This window comes from Gymnogyps californianus, chromosome 10, assembly GCF_018139145.2.
Source record: "Gymnogyps californianus isolate 813 chromosome 10, ASM1813914v2, whole genome shotgun sequence".
NCBI classification, from domain to species: domain Eukaryota; kingdom Metazoa; phylum Chordata; class Aves; order Accipitriformes; family Cathartidae; genus Gymnogyps; species Gymnogyps californianus.
The window spans coordinates 11093235-11114445 of record NC_059480.1 but is presented as its reverse complement, the minus strand read 5'-3'; the positions used below and the strand labels follow the sequence as shown (position 1 = coordinate 11114445).

The following is a 21211-nucleotide window of genomic DNA, read 5'->3' as shown; positions in this document are numbered from 1 at the left end:
CTAGTTACTTGTCATTCAACAAGGTGCTTGGCTGTGATCAGTCATAATGTCAAGTGAAATCTCAGTGCTCAGCTGTCTTCAGCGACTTTTGTCTAGAAAGGCTTTTCCTGTGGTTAGCTTTGTCAGTGCAGATTGAGTGACAGTGTAATTTGTCTCCCAGTTGAAGATCTGCCAGGTCATTCTTTATACACTATCTACAAAGACAGAGAAACAGCAGACAAATGTAAGGAAAAGCTGCTCACTTTAAAGTTATGAAGAAGAATGTTTTCCAACGGCCAACCTCTAAAGAGCACTCCTTAGCATTAGAAACCACAAAATAAAAATCAATTACAGGACATCTTTGTGCTTGCATGGGCAGTATCATCCTTCTAACAAACTTCCTCCTCAGCTTTGCTGTAGAGGCCATGGGCTGCTGGAAGCAAGAGAAAAGCAACACCTGGACTTTTCCCACCCTGATCCTCTGCCTCTGTGGATTCTTCTACATGATGAAACCATCAGAACCTTTCCTAACACCCTATCTAACAGGACCGGATAAAAACCTGACCATAGATGAGGTATGGTTTTCCTCTGCCTTTTCTTTTATGTGGAGCAGCAAAGATAAAAAAGTAAAACTTTCAACAAAGTTTTTAAACAAAGATAAAAACCAAAAAAAGCACAACTGTAACCAGTTTTGGCAGGTTGCAATTTGCAGCAGATAGCATAAATAAAAGATCCATTTAATGGATTTAAGATCCATTTGCCTGCTCAACAGTCACATGCTGCTTCAGTGTGGTTATATATTTTATGAAGTCCTTCAGAGCAAAAACTTCCCTCTACAAAGCCATTTAAAATAAATGAACTGCCTTTCTGCAAGAATAACACCACAGAGATTTCCTCTTCTGTTCTAGGTTGCCAACCAGATTTTCCCAGTTTGGACATACTCCTACCTTGCACTCCTTTTCCCAGTCTTCCTGATTACAGACTACGTGCGCTACAAGCCCATCCTCCTCCTCCAGGGCATCAGCTTCATCGTCACGTGGCTCTTGCTCCTCTTCGCACACGGACTGGTGGCCATGCAGGTGGTGGAATTCTTCTACGGGATGGTGACAGCCACCGAGGTCGCCTATTACGCCTACATCTACAGTGTCGTCAGCACCGATCACTATCAGAGAGTGACGAGCTATTGCAGAAGTATCACTCTTGTTGCAGCCACCGTTGCGGCGGTGCTGGGACAGCTGCTGGTTTCCTTAGCAGACGTATCCTACTTTCACCTTAACGCCATTACTTTGGCTTCCGTGTCCCTGGCGTTCGTGTGTTCGTTTTTCCTCCCAATGCCTCAAAAGAGTATGTTCTTCCACAGGAAAGATGTCTCGGAAACTCTCCCAGGACCAGATAAAGTTGTGGCTACGGTCTGCTCCGACAGGCCAGCGAGCTGCCAAGAGGACAAGAGCTCTGTATCTGCTGACAGGGGACCAGCACCTGAACGGGCGGCTGATAATCCCCAGCCCCAGAATCATGTGCTCAGAGTGCTGGTGCAGCTGAGCAAGGACTTGAGGGATTGCTACAGCTCTAGGAAACTTCTCTACTGGTCCCTGTGGTGGGCTCTGGCTACTGCAGGCTTTAACCAGGTTCTGAATTATATCCAAGTGCTGTGGGACTTCAGAGCCCCCTCTCACAGCTCTGCAGTGTACAATGGAGCTGTTGAAGCTATAGCAACTTTTCTGAGTAAGTTAGTGTCTAAGCTTCAATCACAAAGGCAGTCTCCAAAGTTTTACTTTAGATCACTTTTAAAGTGCCATTCCATTGCAGATGCTCCAGGAAGCCAGTGTATGCATTGTGCATTCAAGACCTAGTTCTTTGATGTACAAAACAGTTCAAATGCGAGCTATGCTGGTTTTTTTTAGGACTGGGATGCACAATTTTATCCTACCAGTATGCAGAGAGCGTACAAGTCACACAGACTTTACATCCTGCTGCTAAATCCATTCAGAGGCACCCGTGTTTCTTTGGATGAGGTTGTTGGGCTTTTTTTTTTTCCCCAAAACAAGTATCGCACAGTTCCCATAACAATGGTATCAGCTTACACAGATGAGAGAAGTTTTTCATAAATATTTTACACAAAAAGAACATAATCCTCTCATTAAGATATTTTTTCTAGTGAAATACTCATCTGCAGCAGGACAGAAAGAAAAATTTTAGTCATTTCAAGATACAGAGATTTGCAGGAAAAGACCTTACTGAATTAATTATGCTACCGACATCAACCATTATGCTTTTGCACCGGAAGCAGATGCCCACACCACACAAGCAAAGTAACGTTATCAAAAGGTAACATCAGAGGATACCACCCTGACTTGGCAGTGTTTCACATATTCATATTGTGCTGCTGTAGAGAACTTGCACAAGACATTGGGGTGTGATCCACCAGGGCAAATAAGCATGTCTACATCATACCTGGTCATTCAGGTTACCCTTACAGTCATTAAGGAGAAACAGATACTTCTAAGATTACAAATTACTCTTGTCTTGAGGTAGGCAACTAAATAGACCAACTGAATCACAAATTAGGAGCACTTAACTCCTGTAGTATCTACTCCTTGATACCTCACAAAACTCCTTTTTTTGACAGCTTAGCCCCTTTGTGAGCTGCACAGAGCTAAACTGTTAAGCTAGAACGTTTACTAGCTTAGCTATAAAGTAAGCTAGTAGAAGCTGGAAGAATTTTTCTTCTTGAGCTCCAAACTGTGTTCCTAATTCTCTCCCTAGAGATACATGCTGGGTACAGACAGCTAAATAATGAATCCTTCTACATAACAGTTTATCCTGTGAAGTGGAATAAAACATTAAGAAAGGAATGGCAGAGACTTGATTTATGCAGTTGTCTAAAAATGACCAGTCATCTGCACAACTTCAGAAGTGATTAGGAATGCTTTCAAAACACTTCAGAACTGCTCTGCTTCATTATTCAGCATTGTCTTTCAGCTTGTGAGGGTAGCAAGACTTGGTGATACAGGCTATAGAACAGATACAACATTTACATGTTTTTTTCTCTTTTTCTAGGCTCGGTAACATCTTTTGTAGTACAATATATGAAAATTAACTGGGACCTTTTTGGAGAACTGGCCTTAGGGATCTTCTCTGCAATTGATGCTGGTTCTCTGTTTCTCATGCACTTCACTACCAACATCTGGGCATGTTACGCCGGCTATCTCATTTTCAAAGCATGCTATATGCTCCTCATAACAATAGCAACGTAAGTATAAAACCTTACAGTGCTGCCATGATGCACAGAATACTAACCGTACTCTAAGTTTACTTTAGGCATCCCTCCTTTTACTCAGCGGTAGCTGACCTAATGCTAGACATAACTGTTTAGGTAAAGACAAGGACACTTAAATGTCTAGTTATGTTGTTTTCATTCTTCTAAACAACCATAAAAGAAAAATTATCAAAAGGACATCGAACATTTACCTAGGCAGAAGTTGAACAAGGTACAAGGTATCTTTATTACTAAAGGCAATGGTAACAGCAAAACATATAAGCTATTTTCCTCCTTCCTGGCATGGAAGATGCCAAGTGAACAATAGGGACAAGCATGCCTCAGCAACCGTCCTTTAAGATCCCTCTACGTCTAGACCACCTTGCTGATACGCTTTTTAGCATGCTATGAACTGCATGAATGCAAGAAAAGATTTGGCATAGTGTGTTCCCCAACATAACTTTATACATATAATCCTTAATGATATTATGATGTAAAGAAGGAATAAAAGAGAACATTGGACATATAAACTCAGACAAGATCTCTTAGGAGACCAAGCTCTTCTGTTGTCAGAAATAGAAAAATAAAAATAACTAACAAAGATTATATATTATCTGTGTAATAAATATAAAATATTTTTATTACTCCAGTTATTTTATTGTTTGGAATGTCTTTAGACAAACCACACTATTTCATTAACAAAAATACCAGATGCATTTTTATGTCAAAACCTGAAATTATTCAGATACCATTTAAAAAAAAAATGCTAAAACTATAATGCATGATAAGATTATGCCTATCTTGAATGAAGCCAAGTGAATCCTCTATTTTCATTTTGGTGGATTGTTAGTACATTATAGTGGCTCACACTTGGACTATTTCAACATATTCTACAAAAATAAAAAAGTAAAAGCTTGTACAAAAAAGCCCTGCTAAAAATCAATGAAAAGAGTACTGCAGGAATAACACCCTTTTGTTCAGATAGAAACTTTGGAGGTAAATATTGCAAGGAAAGATGTTCTGATTATTGTCAAAAAAGATATTGCAAGGAAAATCTACAGGCTCTTGACAGAAATAAACAGTATGCTACCTCCACTGTCAAGCCACAAAGCAAAAAGTAATTCACATCTTCACAGAAAAGTTGGTTAGAAAATACCCATAGTGACCTTCTAGTCTAACCTCCCAGCCAGGGCAGAACTCCTACCAATGCCAGATCAGGTCGTGGTTTTGTCTGGCCAGGTCTTTGAAAGCCTCCAACCATGAAGACTTTACAACCTGTCTGGCACAGTCTGTGAAGGTAGAGAAGGAACAAAGGGGAAGGTTAAAGAGATCTGATATTCTACTAGATAAAGCAGATCACCTGATAACATGGTTTGGAAAAGCAACGCAGACAAGTACAAAAACATCAAAATACACTATGGTAGTCAAGACTTTTTTTAGAGAAAGCAAGGAAGCAAACAAATAAATGAAGCACCATTTACTCCGTCCTTGATATATCATCTGCATGAATCGTTTCTCTTCTTCAACTAAATGGAGAGCAACAGCTTTCCACCCAGTGTGAAGTACCTGACCTGCCAGTCTCACATTAGGTTCCAGATTGCAGTCAATCTGAGCATGGAACGCTACGCCTTGATGTTTGGATTCAACAACTTTGTTGCACTGGTGATTCAGACCATTCTTACAGTAGTCGTTGTGGATTCAAGAGGCCTGGGACTGGACATAGTAACTCAGGTAAATGCTATTAACTTACTTCTTATTTACTGCTTAGCCAATTAATCTTCAAAAGTTTACCAAGAAAGAAATTGCTATGCCAAATGACAATTTAATTCCCTCTTTCTTCTATAGAAATCTAGACATATTGCTCTTCCCTTGTGTCAGCCATCATTCTACCCTTTTGCCTTTTAGTGCAGCATTTAGGATTACAGATGCTGGTCTTTGACTTTTTAAAGGCAGATACACCAGAATGTAAATAATCAGGCCCTGCTATCTGATCAGCTTTTGCTAATTAATAGGACACTGAGTAACATCCTCCTTGCCCAAAAATTCAGGCTGGTTCTCAGATGCAGAATCAACATGACCACGTGTTGTTAGGGGAGTTCAAGACCATGAGACACAGCCTAGATTACTGGAGTTATTTCAGCTCAAGTGAAAAGGACACCTGCCTTCTAATTCCAGCGCAGGAGCAAACCTGGTCTGTATCTCAACGTGAATAATAAGAGTCTTCTGCCCATAGTTTGGGCACTTAATTTGGGGTTGGATATCCTAGCTCACAACAGTGTCCCTAACTTCAGTCAGCCCAATTCCACTCATGTTGGAGTCAACCGAAATGCACTGACTTCTGCCTTTTCTTGGATGGAATCTCAGCTGGGGCAGCTTCCTGATCCCACGGATTTGAAGACAACTAGAGCTATTCAGATATTCTGCACAGAGAAGGCAAAAGTTACTTTAAAAGAATAAAGATTGAATTAAACACTAAAAATTAAAACTTAAAAATTAAGGACAGGAATATGTAGGACTTCATAAATAGCCTTGCCACTGTTGTTGGAAATATTGATACAATGTCATGGTATATTTACTGAAGCCAGTGTGGTGATAGCACTGAAATGTGCAAGTAAGAGCAAAAAAGGACTAACTCAGACTCTTCACTTACATTATTCATGACTATGTGGATAATGAAGCTGCTTCTACATTTTGCACTAAGAAAAAAATACTGTTCCTATCCCTCCCCCCTCTGATGTTTATTAAGAGGCATAAGGATTGGAACCAAGGGGCAGTTCTTCATTCCTCAAAGATCTGCTGTTTGCTGGAAAAGCTAAGATTTTGCTTAATCACAAAGCAAAGAACACAGGTAAACAAAATAATAGTGTCTGTCATCTCCAGAAGAAGCAGTGTTTCCCTAATGTGTTTTTCATTAATTCTTCTGCCTTTTTCTCTCCCCCTCCCAGTTTTTAATTTATGGCAGCTACTTTGCATTCATAGCTGGGATTTTCTTGATCAGAAGCATTCACATGCTTGTCTCCAGCAAATGCAAAAGGAAAATAGCAACATCTTGCAAAGAGCATCTGAATCATGCTGAACATGAATCAAAAGAGCAGATTGTAACTGGCTATACGACACGGCTATAGGAGTCAGGCAGTCAGGCTCACGTGGCCAGGCCCTCGTGCGAGAAGAGCTCCTACTGCAGCATGCAGGGAACAGCAGTGCAAGATGAACATACAACACAGCCCTCAAAAGCTACGCTGAATCATTACAGCACTTCATTACAACATATGCCAGCTAAGAGATCACCATAATGGCACTGTGCCAAGGAGAAAAGATAAGTTGCTTTAGATTCTTATTTATTTGCCTATAAATAGCTTAACAGCAGTAATTTATACACAAGAACAGAGCAACCACCTTGGCATTCCACCATACACGATGGCAAAGATCAGAGTTCACCCTGCCTTGCTCGTTCTAGCTCTTGTATACGGTGTTGGCAAGCTGCTTCCATGCACATTTGCTCATGCATGTGGGTGAAGGGTCTATCCCCTGCTTTGCACATACCTTGTTCTGAACCAAGGAAGAAGGGATTGTGTTTCATCATTATATTCTTTCCTACCTAACTACAGGTGATTTGGTGACAGAATCCTCCCTTCTAATTTAAAAGCCCATGTCAGAAGCAGGCCTTTTACACACAACGGTGCAGAAAAGCAGGGTTTGCACAACCTATCCGAGAAGGTTCACTAACACACTGCTAAGCCACAGATGTTGCTTGACCCACATTTGAAAGCTGCAACCTAAACACTGTACTTGTATCCCAAGCACAAATACAGGCTGGGCGATGAGTGGATTGAGAGCAGCCCTGAGGAGAAGGACTTGGGGGTGTTGGGTGACGAGAAGCTCAACGTGACCCGGCAATGCACGCTTGTAGCCCAGAAAGCCAACCGCATCCTGGGCTGCATCAAAAGAAGCGTGACCAGCAGGTTGAGGGAAGTGATTCTGCCCCTCTACTCTGCTCTTCTGAGACCCCACCTGGAGTACTGCGTTCAGCTCTGGGGCCCCCAACATAAGAAGGACACGGACCTGTTGGAGCAAGCCCAGAGGAGGGCCACGAAGATGGTCAGAGAGAGGGCTGGAGCACCTCTCCTACGAAGACAGGCTGAGAGAGTTGGGGTTGTTCAGCCTGGAGAACAGAAGCCTTCCAGTACCTAAAGGGGGCCTACAAGCAAGCTGGAGAGGGACTTTTTACAAGGGCATGTAGTGATAGGACAAGGGGTAATGGCTTTAAACTGAAAGAGGGTAGATTTAGATTAGATGTAAGGAAGAAGTTCTTCACTGTGAGGGTGGTGAGGCACTGGAACAGGTTGCGCAGAGAGGTTGTGGATGCCCCCTCCCTGGAAGTGTTCAAGGCCAGGTTGGATGGGGCTTTGAGCAACCTGGTCTAGTGGAAGGTGTCCCTGCCCATGGCAAGGGAAGGTGTCCCTGCCTAGGGCAAGGGGGTTGGAAGTGGATGATCTTTAAGGTCCTTTCCAACCCAAAAAATTGTATGATTCTACTGAGTCCACAGCAATCTCAGCCCAGAAGGGAAAAACTTGAGAGTTAAAACAAAATGAAAGAGTCCCACTCCTTTCCTTGTACTTCCAGTAAAATTAAATTCAGGACTAAGTGTCTTCCTGTTTCAACAGGAAAAGAAAAAATATCCAACGGATTGAGTAGTATGGACTAAAACCAGAGAAGTACATTGTGGAGAAATTTGGCTGACTCCACACACGAAAACTGCAGATTAACATGAATATCCAAGAAGATGTATTACTAAAACAAAAAGCTAGCATCATGTGTGCTTTTGAGTGCCAAATGAGGGAGGTCCACTGATCTTGGCCAAGGATCTGGCAGGGTCAGCAGCTCAGAATTTATCAAGAAACTTCAAGTCCTACAGCTAATTTAGTCCAGCACAAAGGAGAGTCCAGGAGAAGAAAAAAGAGACTATAAATGAGTTTGCGTAGTGAATGCCTAATTTAATATAAATTATACCCATATGTTAAAGCTATTTCTGTACTGCTGTTTGCTTCTAGCTTCCAATACCTACATCTAACTAATAAAAATAGAAAATACTTAGCATTTACAGAATAATATTTTTCCTGCGGAGACACAAGTTATCATTTGTACAGACATATGTGCTTTTCATACAATTGTCATATACTGCAACTAGACAAACTGCCCAGAGGCGAGAGCGGGCAGGAGAGAAGCAATTTGTTTCAAGTCACAAGAAGAATTGGTAGGATTTGACCAAATGAACTCAGCTCATTTTCTAGGCTTTTTGTTTACTATTGTGCATTGCGTGGACATTCTCTGTTGTAAACTGGCTCTAAGCAGAACAACTTAACCAATGCAGTTGTAAAAGCGGGAGATGTACTTAGTCTCCACTAAGCAGTAAGTATCTTTTATTGCTGCAGAACTGAGGGCATGATATTCCTGCCTGAAGAAATGGGGACAAAGTCCAGCAGAGCAAGGACTATTTTGTTTTACTTTTCCTTGTGAGTAGGAATCTTCTTTTGAGGCATTTAGCTGAAGAACTAGGTGCCAGTCCTGGACTAGAAGCTAACTAGAGTTTGTGTTTAAATGAAAAAGAGGAACTTGGTATTGCAAGCTCCACAGTCTGAAACTGCCTTTGGTACAGAAAGTTAACAAGTGTTTCTGTCTATGTAGCATCTGCCAAAAGGAAAGGAATCAGCAACATGTGAAACTTTTTGCTATTATTAAAAAAATAATGGCAGTAGTAAGCTGCAGGAAGGGAGCTAGAAAAACTGATAGAAATAACCATAAAAATTCTTACGTTCTAAACTGGTCAGAGCTCACTGCTTTCCATGTATATGGGATGCCACTAAGGAGCAAAGGAACCAAGCAGACACAATGTATTTGGTTTGCAGCTGTAGAGAACACTATCTTCAGAAAACACATAAGACTTAAAAAAAATAATAATCTATTCCTATTCTCTCAAATTTCCAAAAGAAAGATTCTGAGGTTGGGAGTTGGGGGGAGCATGGGGGGGGGAGGGCGGGGAGGAGGGAAGGAGTAGGGAAGGAAGGAAGAGGGCAGCTCTTGGGAGTGTTAGGAAGGACATGACACATTGGAGGCAGAAACAACAGCAAGAGAAAGGTGAGGCCTTACGTTACCCTGGGTTTTCAGCTGCAAATTGGTATTAACCCAGCAATCGGTTAGAGATTTCATCCAAAACAGTAAGATGCACACATCTACCTGTGTGTTCATGTACATACACACATACTCTTTGGAGAGGAGATAGTTGAGGCTTGGCAGGTTATGAGCAAGGCTGGAACCACAGTTTCTAGTTCTGCAGGAAAAGGAAACTCTGAACAAATTCACCTCTCCTTGCAGCTTTTAGTATTAAGTGCTTATCTTCTTCCCAGCATACGAAAGGATTCCACATAAATACGAAAATCCAGAGCTGAGCACATCACTCCCCATAGCTACAACCCCCTCTAACTACACCACTAGCTACCTTTGAAACATTAGTGGGTTTGAGCACAAGTCTTCCATGAAGATACAGTCCAGCAAGCTGATAAGGCCAGTTCTGGCCAACAAGGCAGCAAACAAATTGTGTCTTTGTATTCAAAGCAAGCAGATATTAACCAAGCACTGTGCGGGTTAGCAGAGAAATGCTAGTTGGCAGCCACCTTTCAGCAGGCCAGTAGACCTACCCAGCAGCATCTTCCCCATGGTTCTTTTCCTTTCTCGGAAGCCATTGGTAAAGAAAGAGAATGAAACGCAGAGGCAAGCCTGGCTTCTCTGAACACTTGCCTGCCCAGTTGCACTACACACTCAAGCAGCACGAGAACTTCCCATACCTGTAGAACAAGCCCAGGCTCTGTCCAGCTCACAAAGCTGCTCGGGGTAGCACGTGGGGCCCCCTCCTACCAGGGCCACACCGTTTGCTCCCAGTGTCAATACACATCCCGCCAACAGGCTTCAGGGTCAACTCTGTCCTCCGATGAACCTTGGAAGACGTAGTGAGTCCAGTCTAAAAAAAATGGGGTAAAGGAAAGCAAAGCCGCAGCATTTCTCTGAAGCAGTTCTGTTTTGATTTTTTAGCTTAGAAGCTAGATTTAGAAGCTTCTTATCTTCTTGTCTATTTGCCCTTAAGTGACAAATTGGTCCTTATATAGAAGTAATTCCTGGCCAACTAATAGTATGAGGTATTCGATGTCCTACCTCCCCGCACCCCCAGCAAAGCCAGGAGAGTCAGAAGAGACCCCATCAGCCCAGAGGCCACTGTGCTATGTGCAGGGGAGGGTCAGTGTCAGCCCAAACTGTAAAATGGGTGCTGTGTTTTATCCATGACTCAGAGATCAGAGCTTGTAAAGGTATTTATTAACACAAAAGCAATCAAGTGATTGCTTTCTTGCCATGTCAGTTTTTATTAATCATTAGCTACTGTGAGTCTTAAAGCTTTATCTTAAAATTAGAACTCAGTTTGCTGACAAAACCTGTAAAGGAGAAAGCTTCCCTGCAATCTCCATGGACAAGTTCTGCAAGCAAGAGCAGCTGTAATGAATTATTATTACTATTTAAATTCTGTTACCATTTTATCAATTTTAGAAAGAACATTTAGGAAACAAAAAGACACAGAAATTTCTTATTACCTCCAGTCCTAAAGGGTGGTTTCTAACTTCTCTTCTACAAGACAGAAAGTCATCCTAGGAGGAAACTGCACATGAATCTACAGCAAATGCACCTCAGCCACAGCTTTGACAGGTAATTCATTACCTTCAGAGTTATTTGGAAGCGTGCTGGCCACTCACTTGCTCAGTGCATTTGGAAGTGATGCAAGATTTATGCTGATGTTATCGATCAGTCCAGGGTTTAATATATATTTATTTTAAAAGATAACAGATACCAAAAGATTTCAAAGCAGATCTAGAGTTAAGGATAATACAGGCTATATTTTATATACAATGATTTGTAAGAGAAAGATGATAATCAGAGGCAATCATTTAAAATTAAGTTTCAAGGTTAGGGCTGGTTTTTGTAACATTCCTCTGAGGTCACAGAAATACTGCCTTAATAACATAGTATTTAAGCTAAGTTTTAATAACTACAATCTCACAGTGCAAGTAGAAGCACTTTTGAAAGAGTGCCTGCTATAAAATGGAATTCAACAATTTAAAAGAAATAGCTTGTAACAGCTTGATGAAACATCAGTCGGTGCTTTGCTTTCATTCTTTTATGTTTCAGAACATTCTTATTTCACTTGTTTTCCAGGAACAGTGGAATTGACTTTCTACCGCAAAACAAGTAAAATAAGCTTAAAAAACCCAAATCTCTGTAGACTTTTTTTGGCTGCCAACTACAGCGAAGAAGTCAGTCTCATTCTTTTCCTTTCGATCATCACTTTCAAAAGTGAAGTCAAGATTCCTCTTTTCTAAGTCTGAGCAGGTACCATGAGCCGATAGTTTCTGCATCTTTCTTCACCCACTCAAATGACTGGAGTGCAAGAAATATGTTGAGCATTAAAGCGTTTTGAAGAAACCGAGCTCACAATGGGTTGTGAGCTGGCTGGTGGCTTTTATTGTCTGCAAAAAGGCTTGCACTTCTGTTGTTCCACTTGGCGCTCAGGCTGCAAATCAACAGAAAAAAGCCTCCTTGAGCGTGCTGAGAATGAGCTTTAATCGCACAGTTTGCCCACTCATTTATTTGCAAATGAGACACTAAAGGAACTTTATTCTTCCGCTAGGATACCTCCACTCAATTCTAAGTACGTCACTAAGAACAACCTTTGGTAGAGGCTGGAGTTTACCACCGCCGATGCACCTTGATCCAAGTTGTTCGTTTACAAGCTGCATCTGTAATCGCTGGCAGGTTCAGTGAGAGAAACATTAGCTGAAGTAGGGTTAGTCAAAAAGTAAACTGGCAAATGAATTTTTACCAACTGTGAAGAGCATCTTTATAAAACTCCTGGTGTGCTCGTTTCTTCTCTACCTTTTTTTTTTTTTTTAGGTAGACTATGGATTGCTGGAAGGGAGCCGTAGGCCGCAGCTGGATTTATCCCACACTGATCATCTGTGCGAATGGATTTTTCTCCACAATGAGGCCATCAGAATCTTTTCTCACTCCTTATCTAACCGGACCAAACAAAAACCTAACGATTGAAGAGGTATGTAACTATTCTCTTAAGTAATAACTACAATGCTTTAAGCATTAAGTCTTACAGCAATAACTGAAGGGGAAATGGAGTGTCCAATAACACAGGTATATTTTATCTAGAGACTCATATTTAAGATGCTTCTGGAAAAGAGTAAGGAGTCATCTATTTTGCAGGAGGTCAAAACTTTAAAGTCCCTACATTCTTACGACTCTGAAACCACTTTGGTGGTTGTTAAGAATTGATATTTTCAGCAAAATCAGGTCAGCTAGTTCCTCTCTCCACCTAGAACCCCAGAGGAGGGGCAACACTAAGATTTATTTATACTTATCATGGAATTGATTACACTGACAGTGACACAGTGATTGCAAATCATAAGAAAACCAAGCAGGCTTCCCCTTATGAACTGTTAGATTATTACCTACATTACAGAGCTGTTTTATGCATTCATTAACCTGTGGAAGTCAGATTCACATTCAAAAGTTGTTTGGGGTTTGGGTTTTGTTTTGTTGTTGTTTTTTTGGTTTGGTTTTTTTTTTTTTTTTTTTTTTTTTTGAGAAAAGCATGCACTGCAAGTTTCCTTGCTCTGCTCCTTTGTTCAGCACTGGCTGCTTCAGGAGTACACTTCCCAACAAAAGGGGACATAGTTAACAAGTGGCTGAGTCATGGAGCTAATGGTATAATTCAAAAACACAAGCTTGGTACACCCACATACAGCTAATACAAAGACCAGGCATTCCTGATGTGCACTAGCAAATCTTAAGGCAGAATCTGCTACCATAGTGTGAACCCAAGGTTTCTGCCAAAAAAAAAGAGTATTAGCGGTTTGGGTTTTGGGGGGGGGGGGGGTTTCCCCCCCTTTTTATTATTTTTTTTAACCACAAAGGGAAATTTTCTCTCTTGCATGAAATACACAAATAGCATGATAGGACGCCTTAATTCTGATTTCAGCAAGAATCCTTAACTCAAAAATAAGTATAATACAGACACTGGCTCTTTCAGCCAAACTCACCTCTGGTGAGCTAATTCCATAAGTTTCAGGCAAACACTTAAAAATTCTAATTAAAGTTCAGAGAAACAAAAGAAGTCACCCAGAAAGATATAGTGAACCTGCTGCTCACCATGCAACTCTCTCCAGTACCAGTTCAGAAGTAAAAAGATAACCACGTACAGTTGCTCCTCCAGCATTTGAAACAATTCCTTTCTAGTCTAATTGCTTAAGCAGAGAACGAGTGATCATGAATGGGTACCCTAGCAGGTCCAGCAGTTACTGGATAAGACCTCCCCAAAACAGGCAACTTGCACAAAGTGAATTTTTTCTGTGACTGTATCTAAAAGAAGGGGTCCCCCCCCAGCTGTAGTCAAGCTGCCTGGGCAAGCACTGAGCTTTAGCGGCAACAGTAAACAGCACCTTCCAACCTGAATGCAGATCAGCTTTAGAAAAAGAGAAAGAATTTCTTTTCAGAGCATCTATGCATTGAAGGCCAACTGAAACTTACCAAAATACTGTTCCATCAAAGACTTGCTTACTTCTTACACATTACATTTGAAGAAAACATAGAAGGTGAAGATAACGTAGTTACAGCTACACACTTACTATGTACAGTTCCAATTCCCCCATCGTAAGAGGCATATGCATTTTTTTTCTAATTCTAACAAAGGAGAGAGATGACCAAAGGTATACAATGGCTCACATAAAAGTTAAAACTAAATAGGCATTCATTTTCAGCTACTGTGGGGAATAGGATTTGATGCTGGACAGACTTTCCTCTGACACAAACACCGTTATAATTGCTCTGAACAGCTGCACATCAAAATCTGCCTTCTTCATAGGCCTTTACTAGAATGATGTTTTAAGCCAATCTACCTGTTTATGTAGTGGAGCCTAGCATCACTATCTTTGCCTCTTAAGGAGTACATTTACAGTTTTGTAGATTAAGGCAGTTTAAGTCTACACAATTCACACAATTCAATGTTGCCTGTCACCACAACTATGGTCCTTCAATACTATCATCAAAAAGCTTCGAAACCAACATTTTAAATGTATTTTTTAAAAAATACTTCCTCTTTTATTCTCTTCTAGGTTACCAACCAGATTTTCCCAGTTTGGACATACTCCTACCTTGCACTCCTTTTCCCAGTCTTCCTGATTACAGACTACGTGCGCTACAAGCCCATCCTCCTCCTCCAGGGCATCAGCTTCATCGTCACGTGGCTCTTGCTCCTCTTCGCACACGGACTGGTGGCCATGCAGGTGGTGGAATTCTTCTACGGGATGGTGACAGCCACCGAGGTCGCCTATTACGCCTACATCTACAGTGTCGTCAGCACCGATCACTATCAGAGAGTGACGAGCTATTGCAGAAGTATCACTCTTGTTGCAGCCACCGTTGCGGCGGTGCTGGGACAGCTGCTGGTTTCCTTAGCAGACGTATCCTACTTTCACCTTAACGCCATTACTTTGGCTTCCGTGTCCCTGGCGTTCGTGTGTTCGTTTTTCCTCCCAATGCCTCAAAAGAGTATGTTCTTCCACAGGAAAGATGTCTCGGAAACTCTCCCAGGACCAGATAAAGTTGTGGCTACGGTCTGCTCCGACAGGCCAGCGAGCTGCCAAGAGGACAAGAGCTCTGTATCTGCTGACAGGGGACCAGCACCTGAACGGGCGGCTGATAATCCCCAGCCCCAGAATCATGTGCTCAGAGTGCTGGTGCAGCTGAGCAAGGACTTGAGGGATTGCTACAGCTCTAGGAAACTTCTCTACTGGTCCCTGTGGTGGGCTCTGGCTACTGCAGGCTTTAACCAGGTTCTGAATTATATCCAAGTGCTGTGGGACTTCAGAGCCCCCTCTCACAGCTCTGCAGTGTACAATGGAGCTGTTGAAGCTATAGCAACTTTTTTAGGTAAGTAAAAGATCATTAGCAACTACTTCTAACCCATCCTGTGCTGATGGCATTCTTCAGCAATGCCTTTGGTGCCTTTCTTTTTATCTCCTATAAGGACCAAGATCAACAGCAACAGCCTCCAATGTAACACCCAAACAAAGCGTGCAAAGCATGTTTTTACTGTACAACTTTATCAGTGGGGTCTTCAAAAATAATCTTCAAAAACATATAGATATAAGCTTTTCCTTCTTAGGGGAGCCTCATTGCATCAAATGTTTTAAGAGTTTAAGTTCACAGCTCTGTTTAGACCGTGAATTTAACCCCAAGTAAGCAGTTCAAAAACCCTGTGCAATGACACCTTGCCTATTCCTCCCTCAAATACACCTTAAGCTAGGTGTTTTAAAGAATTAAGAGCATATTAACAGATACACTGCTCTAAATGGTCCATTTAGACAGTGGATTAAAGATCATTTTAGGATGAGTGCTCCTGAACAAATATTCTGTGACTGCATCTGTATCCTGATCGATGAGTTTGACATACAAGGGGAGACTGAGAGCACTGCAATTGTTTAGCCTTGAGAAAACAAGGGATCTTTTAAATGTGCATAAAGACTTGAAGGGAAGGAGTAAAGAGGAGAGAGCCAGACTCTTCCCAGTGGTGCCCAGTGACAAATTTAAATAAAGTTCCACTTAAACATACAAGAACATTTTTATTGTAAGGGTGATTTAACACTGGAACAGGTTGGCCAGAGGTATGGACTCTCCATCCTTGGAGATGTTCAAAACCTAGACACAATCCTGAGCGGCTTGCTCTAGTTGACCCTGCGTTTAGCAGGGCTAGGTGATCTCCAGAGGTCTCTTCCAACCTCAGCCATTCTGATTCTCATTACAGTTACTTGGTCCATCCAAATGACATTCTTCTTTGGCCATAGAATAGAAGGCATACGGGCAAAGTGCAACTCATTTAAATAGCTCTGCAGTACCAATGCAGCCTCATTTTCAAGCTCACATTAACACAGCTATGTCTCCTCCTTCATACCAGGAGCCTTATCTCACAGTTCTACAGGGAACTGTCAGTTTACTCTTCCTCCCTGCAATCAGCATGAAAATGCATTTTACTGAAGCTACTCCAAAACGTCTCAGACTACTGGCTTGAGCACTATTCCCAAGGGCTTTCTTGCTTTTACACCCTCTGGCACTTGATACTATTTCAGGGTACAGAAAGTACTCACAGTACTAGGAACCTCTGGTTATAGCAGTGATGGACCAAAGGAGTAGGCCTGCTATGACTTTTGTAATTCTGATGAAGAGCACATACAAGCAGCAAATGAAGTCCAGTTTTGCACTAGTGTGCTAGCCTGCCTGAAAACATCTGGGCAACTGGTACTCTCTAGACTCCAGTAACTCACTGCTGTATAACCTGCCTGGACCAGACTTCTCTTTGCATTTGAGCTACTAACCTCCGCACACTGTGTTTCAAAGAGCTTTCATAAACCTACGGGAGACTCTGTGCTAAAGGAGCATAAAAAACCCCATAGCTGGATAGCCTTCTTAAAGCAGTAGAAGGTATTTCTCCAGAATTGAGATGGGGAGAAAAGTAAGCCTCATCATTATTGCAGAGAATAAAAAAAAATTTTTTTAAAAAAATCAAGGCACTGGGGTTTGTTATACCATATTACACTTAAGTAAGGGTTTTTACTATATGTGACAGTCAATAAGGCATTGACAAATGCAGTTCGTAAGGTTTTTCCACCAGAAACCGAAAAGACGCTTTCATAAAAAAAGAAAGCGTGAAGGAGTGCAATGGATTTTAGTTTCATAAAGATCTTTACCTGAAGGAATTAAACTCCATTATGCATATTTTGGCAGAAAATGCTTGGTGGGATTGTTCTTCTCTTTGCTCACAGTTGTCAAAAAATGGAGTAACAACAATAGACTGTACACTGCTGCCTCCAGCCTTAGGCATGAGGCACTTTCTCAGAGTACTTCAGTCTGTGAAGGCTCTGTAAGCAAGGAGAAAAAACCCAAACAGAAGACTCCCATACCACTAAACAAGATAAGCCACACCATTATCAAAGCCCATTGTGACCGTAACAGTCTCAAGAGCTCCTGGTGTGATCCATTCACACAGTTATGGAATGGTTCTAGAAGGATGATGTTTCAGAGTTATAATTATTACTTTTAAATTTTTAGGTTCAGCAACATCCATGGCAGTTGGATATGTCAAAGTAAACTGGGATCTTTCTGGTGAACTGGCTTTAGGAATTTTCTCTGCAATGGATGCTGGTTCTCTGTTTCTCATGCACTTTACTGATAACATCTGGGCATGTTATGCTGGTTACCTTGTGTTTAAAGCATGCTATATGCTTCTTATAACAATAGCAACGTAAGTATAATACCCAACTGTTCTAATTAAATTGCTTTAAATCAGTGTCACATTTAAATTCATCAAAATTTTACTGAAAGTTTCCCTAGAAATAAGATTTTTAAATAGGTCATGACAGCAGCACTTATTATTTCTAGCTTATATAAAACTATGCTTAAAATTATATGACCTAACCATTACAATAGGTTACTCCAAGTCAGAAATTACCTTATTCTGCATTTAGCTGTTGAGTGATCTATGTACAAGTATTCTCTAAATGATCAAATGCACATATACGGGTCTTTATTTAGCAAAAATATCCACCAAATAAGTAAAAGTAGGATGCACAAAAGTGCCAAAGCCAGAAAAACAAGGGATTTCTGCCAAAATGAAGCTGTTAAAGCTTAATAGCCAAGATTGAAGAGGCTTTGAAGAATCTACTGTGCACATTAAATTGTTCCCAAACTTCCTCCCATAAGTAAACTGCAAACGTCCTTGTTCTCCATTGTTTAGCTAACCTGTACATCAATTTTCAGGTTTCAGATTGCTGTCAATCTAAGCATGGAGCGTTATGCTTTGATGTTTGGCTTCAACAACTTTGTTGCACTGGTGATTCAGACAATTTTAACTGTTGTTGTAGTAGATGCAAAAGGTCTGGGACTGGATATCAGCACCCAGGTAAGCTACATTACTCACGCTGCCCTCAGTTCCCCTACTCTCCTCCAAAAGAGGGTTCTACTCCAAGATTAGCCTTTGGGAAGATAGTAGGTAACGTGCTAGCTTAGGACAGTTACTCACTTGAAAAACAGGTTCATTTAAAGTGAACTGCCAGTAGCTACTACAACCTACTTGTCCTCTAGTTCTGCCAATTTTGCATTTTTGCAAAAAGTTTAAGAATATTTTCATAGAGCACAAGGAAAGACCACCACCTATTACTCAGGGTTGGGGGTTTTTTAAATTATTTTTTATTTAAAGGCTTACCATCCACCAGTTTATTGTCAAAATACCCTAAACAGAAGCAGGAAGCAAGCTGAAAGGCAATCTATGGGTCTATTACTAGGGTAATTCTAAGTTACATAGTTTCATTGAATGCACCTTTAAGTTACTGTAATTCTGAAAATTACCTGATCTCATGATTCCCCATTAAATTTCTAAATTTAAAGTTTAAACTTACATACTGCATGAGGTCCAAGTTTCTAGCTTTCATCTTTTCAGAGAAGAGCCAGAAAGTGCAGGGCAGCTGTCCTCCTCCCTTACTGAGGTGGGGAGGGGAAGCACATGACAGAGTATTCTCTCCCCCTCCTTTTACAGCCGCAGACTTCCTACAGTATGAAGTCAAGCAGCCAGACTTCTTGAATCCTTTCAAGATGGGATCATTTTGGGGCATGGGTGACAGGGAAGGGGGCAGTGGAGGGACACCCCTTAAGTTAATACCTTACAGCAAGAGCAGGTTTTGACTCTTCCTTCTCCTTCTTCCCCACCTCCATTTCCCAGTTTCTCATTTATGGCAGCTACTTTACAGTCATAGCTGGAATTTTCCTGATCAGAAGCATATACACCATTATCTCCATCAAATGCAGAAATACCAGTGCGGCTGGTGAAAGCATCGATCATTAACAACGGAGACAAAAAGAATGGTTGCAAGCAACAGTGCAGAAGGCTGCATCATCTGAACAGTGAATTAGGAGAAACGTAATGCTCAATCAAGACTGGTCAATGGTGAAACAGGCTGTTTATGAGCCTACAGCATAGAGAGCTTTGTCAACAGGATGATGCATTTTGTCTGTTTTCTTCACCAGTAGTTTAACACCAAACAATCCTCAATCGATCTTCTAGTTCAACTCAAATTTAGTGATCTGACACCAGAACTTCTGTTAATGCTCAATGAGCACAACAAGCAAGTACATACACATACCTGAACCTCACAACAGAAGAGCTTGTAGAACACAACCTTTGAACTTTCACTTTTACTATTTCAATTAAAGGCACTTTAGTCATAGACATAAGACCTTCAAACGTTCCTAGGGAATCTAAAGAAGCAGTTGCCCCATAGCAGCTACATGATCTGTTGGAAAGCTTGCCACAGAAGCCTTTTGAAAACTTAAGACTTTTTCAACTGGAAGTTGTGACATGCATTTTTGAAGCAAGTTAACAAATAGCAATAAACCAGTTTTTTTCCAAAAGACACTACTTCTGTATGTTCAAAGGTAGATTACTACAATGCTATATAGCATAGCAATACTGCAACTTTCATTTACAAATGGCCAAATGCAGTCTATTTGGGATTCCACACAGACAATGCACTCCTCAGAAATCTGAAGTTACAGGACTGTAAGGAAAATATCTCATTATATACAGATAAACTGCTACTGATGCAGTGACAGCTTTACTGTGAGTTTGTTGAAGGTGTACGAACACAACACACTAACCCTCCCTTTGAGTGTCTGTCTTGAGAAGCATTGCATTAATTATGCCTGACAACTGCCACAACCCACACTTAATTATCTTTGGAAGCAAAAAAAAATCTCCTAAACTAACTTCTTATTTTTAACCCATGGGGAGACACTTCAATTTCTACACAAGGCAGTCTTACTTAAATAACACAACTAAAAGTTTAGATATAACTAAAGCTAATTAGGGAATGTTCTTTCAACCGTGTTCAATAATGTCCACTTTGGAGTCAACTGTATCAGACAGCAGCAAATTCCACTGTGTTCCTTTACCACAACTTACAGATTTGCCAAGAGTGAGAAGTAACTCATGTTTCCCCCAATTCAGCTCACAGGAAAGTAAAAATCATTAATTCCTTTAAAAACATACTTTTAAAAGCTGCTTGAGCTTGCCTTTATGCCCCAGTTAAGTTTTCCCTTCAAGAGAGCAGAATACTTGCATCATATTTATAGTTCTCTTCCAGGAATTCCAACTAAATTTGGTACTTTTCAAATTAATTTCTTGCCTCAGCATTTGTTTCAACACAGTGCTTGGGAGTTTGCAGCCATTAAATAACTTTGAACTGCAGTACGTGGGCATCACGTCTGCCTTGTAGAACTCAGGATGTACCTCTTACAGCATCTTCTTACACACAAGAGCTGACATATTAGGATTAAAAGTATTAATCTAAAAGGTCTCCACATTAATTTCTGTGTGAGAGAGCTAAAGTTATCAAGTGAAGTGCTTTGATGCTAAAGCAGCAGAGGATACTGAAAAGCTAGTAGAAGTATAGCTTTTCGGCAACTATGGTAGTTGCATGAGCAATTGCATGAACAACTGCAGAGACCTAAGACAAAAACATTTATAATCATGGGTGAAGAATTAATTTTGTAAATATAGCTATTTTAAAAATCTAATCAACAAAACAGCTATGGTGTCAGCTTCTGCTCAATATAAAGGAGACTCAAAACAATACAAGATCTTCAGCTACTTGTCTGGAGTTTGACAAACTTAAAATTAGTGAACATACACTAAACAGATGTGGTGGTGTATATAAAAGTTGCTAACCTTTTATCTGCATTCAAGCTAGTTATGAAAAATAAGGTATTCCACTATTTCTGCAGCATAATCTAAAACTACATGCCTTGCATACTTAAATG

At 40.8% G+C, this 21211-nt stretch overlaps 2 protein-coding genes across 2 annotated transcripts; both read left to right on the top strand.

Annotated features, from left to right (window-relative positions):
- Positions 1-404: 404 nt before the first annotated feature.
- On the top strand, positions 405-6363 carry LOC127020249 (thiamine transporter 2-like). The gene is made up of 5 exons (XM_050902754.1): positions 405-554; positions 888-1704; positions 3040-3232; positions 4828-4969; positions 6184-6363. The coding sequence occupies exons 1-5, from the start codon at positions 405-407 to the stop codon at positions 6361-6363; spliced, it is 1482 nt and encodes a 493-aa protein (XP_050758711.1).
- Positions 6364-12236: 5873 nt separating this feature from the next.
- Positions 12237-19238, top strand: LOC127020247 (thiamine transporter 2-like). Its single transcript, XM_050902751.1, has 5 exons — positions 12237-12386; positions 14458-15274; positions 17450-17642; positions 18158-18299; positions 19116-19238. Exons 1-5 carry the CDS (start codon positions 12237-12239, stop codon positions 19236-19238), a joined length of 1425 nt encoding a protein of 474 aa, XP_050758708.1.
- The last annotated feature ends 1973 nt before the right edge of the window (positions 19239-21211 follow it).

Coding starts and splice junctions, on each gene's coding strand:
- LOC127020249 (XM_050902754.1), top strand. CDS start 405: ATGGGCTGCTGGAAGCAAGAGAAAAGCAACACCTGGACTTTTCCCACC. Junction 3,233..4,827: donor CTCCTCATAACAATAGCAAC/GTAAGTATAAAA, acceptor GTCTCACATTAG/GTTCCAGATTGCAGTCAATC. Junction 4,970..6,183: donor GACTGGACATAGTAACTCAG/GTAAATGCTATT, acceptor TCCCCCTCCCAG/TTTTTAATTTATGGCAGCTA.
- LOC127020247 (XM_050902751.1), top strand. CDS start 12,237: ATGGATTGCTGGAAGGGAGCCGTAGGCCGCAGCTGGATTTATCCCACA. Junction 12,387..14,457: donor AAAACCTAACGATTGAAGAG/GTATGTAACTAT, acceptor ATTCTCTTCTAG/GTTACCAACCAGATTTTCCC. Junction 17,643..18,157: donor CTTCTTATAACAATAGCAAC/GTAAGTATAATA, acceptor ATCAATTTTCAG/GTTTCAGATTGCTGTCAATC.